The 12,749-nt window shown below is 32.0% G+C and overlaps 1 protein-coding gene across 1 annotated transcript; it reads right to left on the bottom strand.

Moving 5' to 3' along the window:
- Positions 1–7,473: 7,473 nt before the first annotated feature.
- LOC142539259 (putative calmodulin-3) lies at positions 7,474–9,961 on the bottom strand. The gene is made up of 2 exons (XM_075644570.1): positions 9,843–9,961; positions 7,474–8,162 (listed from the first exon to the last, which is right to left on the bottom strand). The coding sequence occupies exon 2, from the start codon at positions 8,141–8,143 to the stop codon at positions 7,721–7,723; it is 423 nt and encodes a 140-aa protein (XP_075500685.1). The 5' UTR covers positions 8,144–8,162; positions 9,843–9,961; the 3' UTR covers positions 7,474–7,720.
- Positions 9,962–12,749: the final 2,788 nt, after the last annotated feature.

Genomic DNA, 12,749 nt, shown 5'->3' with positions numbered 1-12,749 from the left:
TTGTTTTCAAATGTAAATTTGAGAGCAACGCCGGTGTCAACCCACCCCCGTCCCGGGGCGTGACAATATATTATTCAATATAGAATTTTATCAACGAATTTAGCGGTTTTCATCCTTGTAAAAATACTGATAAAACTATGTCGTCACAAACATATAAAATAACATGTACTTCATTAATTTACTTATTAACTTAATTATCAAAGACATTATCTTTTGTTATTCAATATAGAACTTTATCAACGATTTTAACGGTTTCATATAATAAAGATATTTGTAGCAACACGCCACCGCAGGAGATATAGAATGTATTTCGTGATTTTTTTATTTATTAACTTAGATATCAACGACTTCATCTATTATTAAATATAGAATTTTATCAACAAATTTAACGGTTTTTTTCCTTGTAAAAATTATGGTAAAATCAAGCTACCGCGAACATATAAAAAAACATGTACTTCATATCTTTTAATTATTAACTTAATTGTAAACGACTTTAACAATTATTCAATATAGAATCTTATCAACAAATTTAATGTTTTTCATCCTTATAAAAAACACTAGTAAAACAACATCGTTGCGAGCATATAAAATAATATATACTTCATGATTTTTCACTAATTAACTCTACTATCAATAACTTTATCTATTATTCAATATATAATTTTATTAACGAATTTAATGATTTTCATCCTAGTAAAAATACTGGGCAAACCACGCCACCGCGAGCATATAAAATAACTTGTACTTCCTGATTCTTCACTTATTAACTTAATTATCAATGACTTGATCTATTATTTGGTATAGAATTTTATCAACGAATTTAATGATTTTCATCCTTGTAAAAATACTGATAAAACTACGCCGCCACGAACATATAAAATAATATGTACTTCATGAATTTACTTATTAACTTAATTATCAACGACATTATCTTTTGTTATTCAATATAGAATTTTATCAACGATTTCATATAATAAAGATATTTGTAGCAACACGCCACCGCGGAGATATAGAATGTATTTCGTGATTTTTTTATTTATTAACTTAGATATCTAACGACTTCATCTATTATTAAATATAGAATTTTATCAACAAATTTAACGGTTTTTTTCCTTGTAAAAATTATGGTAAAATCAAGCTACCGCGAACATATAAAAAAACATGTACTTCATATCTTTTAATTATTAACTTAATTGTAAACGACTTTAACAATTATTCAATATAGAATCTTATCAACAAATTTAATGTTTTTCATCCTTATAAAAAACACTATTAAAACAACATCGTTGCGAGCATATAAAATAACATATACTTCATGATTTTTCACTAATTAACTCTACTATCAACAACTTTATCTATTATTCAATATATAATTTTATTAACGAATTTAATGATTTTCATCCTAGTAAAAATACTGGGCAAACCACGCCACCGCGAGCATATAAAATAACTTGTACTTCCTGATTCTTCACTTATTAACTTAATTATCAATGACTTGATCTATTATTTGATATAGAATTTTATCAACGAATTTAATGATTTTCATCCTTGTAAAAATACTGATAAAACTACGCCGCCACGAACATATAAAATAATATGTACTTCATGAATTTATTTATTAACTTAATTATCAACGACATTATCTTTTGTTATTCAATATAGAATTTTATCAACGATTTCATATAATAAAGATATTTGTAGCAACACGCCACCGCAGAGATATAGATAGAATGTACTTCGTGATTTTTTTTTTATTAACTTAACTATCAACGACTTTATCTATTATTAAATATAGAATTTTATCAACAAATTTAACGGTTTTTTTCCTTGTAAAAATTATGGTAAAATCAAGCTACCGCGAATATATAAAAAAACATGTACTTCATATCTTTTAATTATTAACTTAATTGTAAACGACTTTAACAATTATTCAATATAGAATAACACCGGTAAAACATCGCTGCGAGCATATAAAATAACATATTCTTCATGATTTTTCACTAATCAACTCTACTATCAACAACTTTATCTATTATTCAATATATAATTTTATTAACGAATTTAATGGTTTTCATCATAGTAAAAATATTGAGCAAACCACGCCACCGCAAGCATACAAAATAACTTGTACTTCCGGATTCTTCACTAATTAACTTAATTATCAATGACTTGATCTATTATTTGTTATAGAATTTTATCAACGAATTTAACGGTTTTCATCATTGTAAAAATAGTGATAAAACTACGCCGCCATGAACATATAAAATAACATGTACTTGATGAATTTAATTATTAACTTAATTATCAACGACATTATCTTTTGTTATTCAAGATAGAATTTTATCAACGATTTTAACGGTTTTCGTATAAAAAAGATATTTGTAGTAACACGCCACCGCAGAGACATAGATAGAATGTACTTCGTGACTTTTTTATTTATTAACTTAACTATCAACGATTTTATCTATTATTAAATATAGAATTTTATCAACAAATTTAACGGTTTTCATCCTTGTAAAAATTATGGTAAAATCAAGCTACCGCGAACATATAAAATAACATGTACTTCATATTTTTTACTTATTAACTTAATTGTAAACGAATTTATCAATTATTCAATATAGAATCTTATCAACAAATTTAGTGTTTTTCATCCTTATAAAAACACCGGTAAAACAACTTCGCCGCGAGCATATAAAATAACATATACTTCATTATTTTTCACTAATTAACTCTACTATCAACAACTTTATCTATTATTCAATATATAATTTTATTAACGAATTTAATGGTTTTCATCCTAGCAAAAATACTTTGCAAACCACGCCACCGCGAGCATATAAAATAACTTGTACTTCCTGATTCTTCACTAATCAACTTAATTATCAACGACCTGATCTATTATTTGGTATAGAATTTTATCAACAAATTTAACGGTTTTTATCGTAGTAAAAACACTGGTAAAAACACGTAGGTGTGAAACATAAATTAACATGTACTTCATGATTTTTTTACTCATTAACTTAACTATCAACGATTTTATCTATAATTCAATATAGAATTTTATTAACGAATATAACGATTTTCGTCCTACAAAAAATACTGGTAAAACCATATCGCCATGAACATATAAAATAACATGTACTTCATGTTTTTTTACTTATTAACTTTAACCTATGCGTGGTTAACAATAATGACCATGAATATATATATTATGTCTGTTTTTTCACTCTAAATTTCATAATTGAGCAATTTATAAAGTAACATTAAAAGGAGGTTGTCTTCACAACAATCTCCAACACAATTTTTAAACTTTTGGGAGTCAAAATCCCAATTAATTAGACTCCACTCTTTTGCTAATCCATTTTCACATGACAGTGTGATGGTGCCTAGGAACTAATTTCATGCAACTCAATTTAAACTTTTTATCATTTTTTGTTTTCTTTTTATTTTCTTTAATTTTTTTTGCCCACATTTACTCAAGTTACTTAATAGTCAACTCAAAACATGTAAATTACTTTATATTTTTTCTTCTCATTTGTATAAGAGGATTAAAAGTTGTGTGGATAGGTACGTAATCTCACCAAAAATTACACAAATCAAATTACACTATTAGTAAAAGATTTTGTGTGTGAATAATGACACTAAACAAATAGCAAAGTAAATGTGCTCAATATAAGTCAAGAAACCGAAGCTTTCTTTGCTATTTACTCTCCACAGTAGAAATAATAATAATAAACTTGCATTAAGTCATAAATGAATGTGGGGTATTAAAGATGACATCTCTTGAAAATCAGTTTCGATTTTGTTTTAATTATCAGCATTAGCTTAATGTAACCATTCCAGGATTCACATCATCTTGACTCTGTGTGTAATCCTTGAAATTTTATTATCCTCTTCAAAGTACATTGTAAAGAAATTTACAGCACCACTCATCCATAAATGGAGTTACAGAGTTCAAATCCAGGACTCCACGTTCAAGAAAAACAACTTATTTTACCTGTTTCTGGTCAAGAACTTGTTTCTGATAAATCTTTACGTAGGCAGATGGAAGGCAACTCTGATGGGAATCAGGGAGGGTCCGGTGATCCAATTCCAGGGGAGGAATCCAGGGTGCACGAAATGAACCAACAAGATCACGAGGACCATGGGGATGTTGATTCTGATATATTTTCCCGTGGATGGTCGACAACAGGCAAGAGAGTGAGAAACAGAAGAGCTCGGGTGAAGATTCCAGGCTTTTCCCAGGATGAGGAGGCTTCCAAGACTGGAGATGAAGCCGGCCAACCTGGAAAACAAAAGCTTCCAATGAAGAAAAGAAAGATGTCTGAGTCACCCGGCTCGAGCTCTGGAAATGGGCGTTCTTCTTTATCAGGAAGCAAGATCGTGGAGCCTGGAGAGTCAGAAAATGATGATCTTACAGATCCAGGGGCAGAAACAGCAGTAGCAAGGATAAATAACAATAATAATCTAACTGAAAATTTGAACGAGCATGTTTGTAACATATGTAACAGGTCTTTCAAGAGCTACCAAGCATTAGGTGGACACAAAGCTCACCACAATAATGACAAAGCTGAGGATATTAGCTTCACGGAAGAAAAGAATGGATCCACTCGACGACCCCGAAAAACCAACCAAGTCCACCAATGCGAGCTTTGCAACAAAATCTTCTCCCAAGGTCAAGCTCTTGGTGGTCACAAGCGGCATTGTAAAGGACAGGCCAGCCATGGAGGAGGACTGGAGACTGAGAAACAGCCCCGAATACTGGATTTTGACCTCAACGAGTTCCCGCCGGAGTGGATACCCGAAGAATGATATAATTAATTTCGGTTTATATTATGCATATCGATGGAAACTGCATGCCTAAATATTCTCCAAACTACCTTAATGTCTGTAGAATATGCATATTATGTGTGTTGTAGTTAATAATATTGGATGAATCGATTTGGCTGATTTGAGCATCCAAGATTGGAATCACAGTTATCTGACTGTGATTCCAATCTTGGATGCTCAGATTTATAAGCTATCATGTCGGTGAGAACTAATAAAGAGTCTATATTTAGAACTAATTCTCCATAAATCTCAACAAAAGTGACTGAGTTTTGTTTGTGATTTTTGGAAAATGCAAGTATTACTTATCAAAGTGCCCTTTGAATGAATTTCCTTTTGGTTTTTAGTTTTGCATGGCTTTCAAATTATTTGTAGATAAAAATATGACTCAAAAAAGGGTTTTTCGTTATACCAAAAGTTGTAGTTCAACGCATTTATCGTTTGATCAGAGTAATTATCGCTACCACTACCTATTATATTTCAGTTTTTTGATGCTCTGGAGCTCAACTCAACAACGCAATATGAAATATAAAATCCATTATAGCAATCATTATTAATTCTTTAGTAACACAAAAAATTCAAACCAAGTCTAGATTATCGATACAAAGTTCATGCACATGTGTAAGAAAAGCTCGAGAACAATATCATTTAGTGCAAAACTTGTACGATCTGGTTTTTCAATATCGCTTGATTTGCGATAGATATATATGGTTCAATTTCAGTTCAATCCAATCCGAAGTTGAAAATTTTCAAGTGCCAAAACTTTCCAATTTATGTAATTTTGAAATTAATTTAACACGGAGGACTCATACTCCAGTGACAAAATAATATGATATCGTCCTTTTGGTTGCATTTGAGCGGATTTTATTTCAAATCCACATCTATTTGACTCGAAATTTGTAGGACCGAGCGCTTGCCGCTTTACCAAAAGTTATAGCTGGTGGTAATGGTGCAACTCAAATCTTTTAAACCGCATAGCAACTCAAGCACCACGGTTCGATCGCTCTACCAAGCAAGGACAATTATTGGACCCAACAATCTCCCTCTCAATAATTGCACTCCTTGCAATCAATGGGAATCGAACCCGTGACCTTTGCTCTGATACCAATTGTAGGACCGAGAACTTGTCGCTTTACCAAAAGCTATAGCTGGTGGTAATGGTGCAACTCAAATCTTTTAAACCGCTACAGCAACTCAAGCACCACGGTTCGATCGCTCTACCAAGCAAGAACAATTCTTGGACCCAACAAAATTCATACGATTGATTTCAAATATTCTATGTTGCTGTTAATTGTATATGCTTTCACGTTTTTTTACTAAATAGTCATTAGAAGTACGCTTCTTAGTATTCTTATCCAAATTGTATAAAAGGAAACACGATACAACGGTTTTGGAATAATAACACAAATTGTTTTCTTAGCTCAGTGAGCTTGTTCCCAACTTCTTTACATGTGATTCGGATTGGGCTGCTTGTCCCATGACTCGTCGCTCCGTTACTGGTTATCAGACTAGGGACTTCGCTCCTATCTTGGAAATCCAAGAAACAGAACACCATTTCGCGATCATCTGCGGAAGTTGAATATCGTGCCATGGCGACCACCACATGCGAAATTGTTTGGATTGTTGGCCTTTTGCGTGACATGGGAGTTCACATTCATGGTCCTACGACATTATTTTGCGATAATATGGCTGCCATCCACATTGGTGCTAATCCACTGTATCATGAACGGACGAAACACATAGAGATAGATTGTCACTTAGTCCGTGAGAAGATCAAAGAAGGCTTCATATGCACTCAATACATCCCTACTCATCAACAACTTGGAGACATTTTCAGTAAAAGTTTGGGAAGGGCTCAGCATGCCTACTTGCTTGGGCTTCTGGGAGTTTGTGATTTGCATCAACCTTAAAGAAGGATCCCATCTTGTTGTACGAATCAAAACGGTTCAAGCTTGTTGTTCACACCCACGTCAAGCTTGAGAGGAGAGTGTTAATTGTATATGCTTTCACGTTTTTTACTAAATAGTCATTAGAAGTTCGCTTCTTAGTATTCTTATCCAAATTGTATAAAAGGAAACACGATACAACGGTTTTGGAATAATAACACAAATTGTTTTCTTAGCTCAGTGAGCTTGTTCCCAACTTCTTTACAGTTGCCAAGTATTTTTTTCTTCAATTTCAAATCTACCTTCCAATATTATCATCTTAAATCCATATTTAATTTGAAATCGTCCAACAAACACAAATCTTTTTATTCAAACACAATCTCACCTCCGTGAAATCACAAGTATCATTAAAGGTGCTCTACCCTAAGCATCATTCTTCATTAATATCATCGAACTCGCACTAAACACTATGGGCAATAACCCTCGTGATTGTTATATTTTCGAGTTCGAGCTTGTAAAATAGAAGACAATAACGTTTCTAACGTAGGACTCTAAGAACAGTGACTCGAATACAGCAGCTCTTCATGAGATGTACAAATGCCAGAAATTCTGCCTCATTTATGAGTTTCCCAAATATCCACGTTTTTATTATAATTTGGTAATCGCACCATTGTGTCATACTAATAATTAATTCCATGATCCTGTCCCTCTCTACACAGAAATCAAATTTATGAACACATCATATGCATCAAGTACGTACAAAGAATCAAGACAGATGGTATTATTGAAAAACCAAGGTAAAGTTTTTTAATGTTCTGCATTGATGCTATCAATGTTGGCACATAGTACCCAAAGTCAGGACGCAAAATAATAAACACAGAAACGGTGCAAACAAGCATATGAAAACAAATGAGCAACTAAAACAATACAATCATGACACCAAAGCAAGCACCCACTCGAGCTAACAATACCAGATCATAAATTAACGAGAAACACAAAAGTCATCAAATTAACCTCCCCGGGGTTATCTTTTCGTCAATATGATTATATCTGGACAATAATAAAGTTTCAACTTGTTTAGATCTCACTTGGCCATCAATAACCTTGACGAACTCCTCATAGTTGATCTGCCCATCACCATCCACGTCCGCTTCGCGGATCATCTCATCGACCTCCTCATCAGTGAGCTTCTCACCAGGATTGGTCATAACGTGGCGTAGTTCTGCAGCAGAAATGAAGTCATTCTGGTCCTTGTCGAAAACCCGGAAACCTTCCTTCAGCTCCTCCTCAGAATCGGTGTCCTTCATTTTCCGAGCCATCAGGTTGAGGAACTCAGGAAAGTCAATTGTTCCATTACCATCAGCATCAACCTCGTTGATCATATCCTGAAGTTCAGCCTCTGTTGGGTTCTGTCCTAAAGAGCGCATCACAGTACCGAGCTCTTTCCTATCAGATTTACACATGGTAGACAAATCAGGCATGTTAGAAAGACGGCTGTAGAGTGCATAAGATGGGAATTATTAGATTATTGAAAAAAGGAACACACATCAACAACTATAAAATGTCAAAAACTCCACAATGCTTGTTGCGTGATATAAGCATTTAAGATACCTAGATGCCACAGCAAGATCGAGGAAAATAAACGTGCATGACATTTGGAGAAACATTGACAATTATAGAAAATTGATGAGGAAAAACATAATTATTTAAATCCCCAACAACGTGCATGCAGGTTCAAGGCTCAGCATCCTTTGAAGTGTATGTTTTGCATATGAACCACCTTGGCATACAAAAGGTTCACATAATCACATCTCAAAAGTTGGGAATGATGAAATGAAGGTGAAACGGGAGATAATATTATTCACTTTCATTTCTAAGTATTTATATTTTTGCATCAATTGTTTGTAAGGTAAACAATTAGTCGTATATGATAGAAGTTTTTTAAAATTTAGAGTGTATAACTTATTATGCCTTAAAGAATCTTATTTTCATTCAACAAAGGCATGTGCCTAACCTTGCACCTCTTGCCATAGCTCTACAATACTCTGAGCTTCTCATAGCTCTGTCAATGGACCGAACGCTTGCCGTTTTACCGAAAGATATAGCTGGTGTTAATTGTGCAACTCAAATCTTTTAAATCGCACAACAGCTCAAGCATCACGATTCGACCGCTATTCCAGCATGGATAATTATTACACTCAATAATCTCTTTCTCAATAATTGCACTCCTTGCAATCAATGAGAATCGAACACGTGACATTGGCTCTGATACCAATTATAAGAGCGAGAGTTGTATTTAGTGGTAATGATGCAACTCAGATCTTTTAAAACACCACGGTTCGATCGTTCTTCCAGCAACGACAATTATTGCACCCAACAACGATCATAATTTTAAAATTCCTAGACCGTTACTTAAAAGAACATCAAATTTTAAATAGTTATCTAGAAAGTTTCCAAATATCCAATTTAAAATCTCCGACCCTTTTCGCCTTTGACTTTGCAGAAAAAAACAAGAAGACAAATAGAAACATTATCAGGAAAGTCATTAGCTTCATCAATCATCTCAAATCAAATGCTCAAAACTAGATAAACCAGTATATATTACAATTACATCAGCAAATTCCTAATGGTACTCCATTTTTCCTAGCCGAAACGATCAAACACCAGACTCTAGTTACAGAATTTACAAGCGGAGCCATACATGCAAATAGCTGTAAAATCTTGTGTGCCAACTACATAATCATATCTGAAGTACTTCATATGTTTCTATCACCAGTCCAAACACCATGACTGGATAAAGAAAGTCCAGCAAATTCCAGTCTTCTAAATTCATAATCAGCTATACAATATCAAACACAGTGAAGACAATAACATCTCGCGGAACGTTTGATCTTATTACAATCTAAGCAATCGTTCATAACAAAAATGCTGTACAAACACACATATAAGCAACCGAATAAATAAACTCAAAACCCGCAGAAATACATTGATCGATCTATATTTAAGTCACCGAATAACGAATAACACGAAAAATAAATTTAGACTACTAGTTGCGAAAAGATACCAGATCTACGCAATGATACAGACCGAGAAATGGGAAAATAATAAAATCAGAAGAATACTGACCGTCGCCATCTTTGTCGAACAGAGAGAAGGCTTCCTTGAATTCGGAGATCTGGTCGTCTGTTAGATGGTCCGCCATTGTTGTCCCTCGAGCTTTTTGCAGGATGTGTTCAAGAATTTTACTTTCGTCGAATCGTGGATATATATTTTATATAAAAATAAAATAGATGATAAATAACATAAAATGAAATATAAATATCATCCATTCCAAAATACAAAATCTATTTTGATGCAAATTTTATAATAAAATAATGCGATTTTTGCACCAAATATAACATTCATCTCCAACTTATTTACTTCAAATATCATATAAAAAAAATATTTTCAAAATATTCATTTTATATTACATATATTAATTATTCAATATATTTTTAATTATGACTAATGTGTATATTATATAATCAATATTATATTATTAATAAATTTAAATAATAATATTCAAGTTTATAATTTAATTATATAATTTGAATGACTATATTCCTAACACAAATCATCAATTAAAGTATTTCGTGGTGCGAAGCGAATGACTTTTTTATTAAATTATATTATTTATAAATCATTAAATCAAATTATTCTTTAATTATTAATAATTAACATAAATAAATAAATATTTAAAAAATCAATAATTATTTTTTTTTATTTTTATGTTTAGACCATCTGAGGCTTGGAATCAAAGTGAATCGGATACGCGGCGTTGTTTTACCAAACTTTTTCTTAGTGGCTTTCGCACACATGGAGTTTATTGGTTTCCAGCCTATATACCATTTTCAACTCATGTTGAGCTAAGAAAAGGAATAATTTAAATTCTAGAATAATAATGAATATAAGATTCTTATTTGGAACTTTTACAAAACATAAAAGGATTTATAAAAGATATACCAAAGAAATTAAACAACAGCGGATTTTACTGAGATTCCCATAGAATCATAAATTCATAAAAATCACCCATAAACGCCTTAGACGTCATTTCTCGGCTAAGCAGGCTGAAGGGCTACAGCATGAATTTATTTTTCCCTGGTTAAACTCAAACCTTGTGTTTACCATTTCCTGGTTCATCTTTTTACCTTATGTTCTAACCAAAGACTCTTATATTACATTAAATTCCAAAAATTTAAATAAATCTTTTATTATCTCATTTTAATTCCAAGTTACAAATAAATATAGATCATGTCATAGTAAGGTAATAATTTAGCACGAATAATTTAGCCTGTCATTCAGGCTAATCTAATGAAATAAAAATAAAAACAGTAAGTAAAAGCAGAAAATAAAAACAGTAAGAACTTACAAAGTTGTCATCAGAACTTCAAATTTTTATTTATAAACTTCAGAAGAGTTGTTTACAAGAGATAATAGAGGGGAGCAAACTCGACCGTGTCTTTCTAATAACACATAAGTAACCTATAAATAGATAGAAAAGCCGGACATCAAACCCCGGATTCCATCTCAAAATATAAATAGTAAAATACTTTATTAAAGCAAAAATTAACATGATTACAAAATTCAAAAAGTATACAGTGATATGCCACCCACTTTTGTCATGATATGCCATGATGTGTTATTCCACCAACTCTTGAATAGTGAGATTCCACTTTTAACGACTTTAATCATCTTTAATATTATCCTTTAGGGAATTCTTCAAATTCTCAAAAATATCATCAATTTGAGAGAGTTGAGGGATATCATCCTCGGGATCTTGTGCATCATGCATCTTCATTAGATGAATAAATTGTTTCTCGCTGGATTCAGACGCCATAGATTTATCCGATTTTGAATCAGAACATCCAATATTCTGAAAAAGATCATTCTTCATTTCTTCAAAGATCCTTCTTCATTTCTTCAATATAAACCTCAATCTTTTTTTTTTTAATAAATTTCAGAATATGTCTGAGTGAGAATCTTGAATGGACTCATATAGGCTTTTTCCTTTTCTTGTTGATTATGAAATTCTTTCTGATATAACGATATTTTTCCTCCATTTGATGAAGAGTATAATAGCCATAAGGCTTTCCAGTTTCTGGATCATCTCGTAATAATTTGTCCCAAAATTTAGTGGAACTGACTCGCCATATGCAAGGGATTCCTTCATCAGTATATTCAAATTCTGGTTATCATTTCCAGATCCAAGGAATTCCAAATTCCATGAAGAATAGACATAAAGTCTTTCCATCAATCCAATGTTCAGAAAATAATTTTTTAATACTTGGAGAAACATTTAACCAAGTATTCATGGGTTTTATAAAAATCTATGGCAAAATCTTTGCATATGGACCAAATATTTTCCACCAGATTAAAAACCAATTTGGAACAGGATGATGAAAAACATTTTCACAAATCTTTAGAAACCATGTATGTTTTCTCTTTTCATTTTCATAGAGAACTCTGAATATAATCCCAAAAGTTGAATTTAAAACTCATTTTATGACTTTCAGAATAAAATTCTTTCTCAACCAATGGAGATATACCACATTCTTCAATAGATATTATCTTTTTGATAATGAACTTGGAGAAGTTATAACTTCCTTTTTGCTGGGTATTACTGAAAAATGAGTTATATCAACACTTTTTGTAGATAACAGAAGATTTTCATAAAATCCTTTTTGCTTATAAGAACCATATACATATGATGTATTGGTTAAGTATCTTTCCATGATAGTCCATGGAGTTTTCTCCCATTGAGTATCTTTTTCTTCTATAAGAAGAATTAATTCACGATGTTTTGTCTTTGTATATAGAGCAGAATCATTATCATCTTCTTTTATGATATTAGCATATGATGCTGAAGCTTGAGAATCTGTATTATTTCTCTGCTTTTGTTTAAAAAATTCTTGAAACTCATTGTATAACTCATTATTATGCTCAGTACTACTGGCTGATGAACTTGATAAGTTCTGAGCTATTAGCCTTTGCTTT

This window comes from Primulina tabacum, chromosome 3, assembly GCF_025594145.1.
Source record: "Primulina tabacum isolate GXHZ01 chromosome 3, ASM2559414v2, whole genome shotgun sequence".
NCBI classification, from domain to species: Eukaryota; Viridiplantae; Streptophyta; class Magnoliopsida; order Lamiales; family Gesneriaceae; genus Primulina; species Primulina tabacum.
Note: the sequence above shows the minus strand (reverse complement) of the source record. Positions and strands in the feature narration are given on the sequence as shown.

Excerpts from the sequence above, each read along its gene's own strand:
- LOC142539259 (XM_075644570.1), bottom strand. The coding sequence starts at position 8,143 with ATGCGCTCTTTAGGACAGAACCCAACAGAGGCTGAACTTCAGGATATG.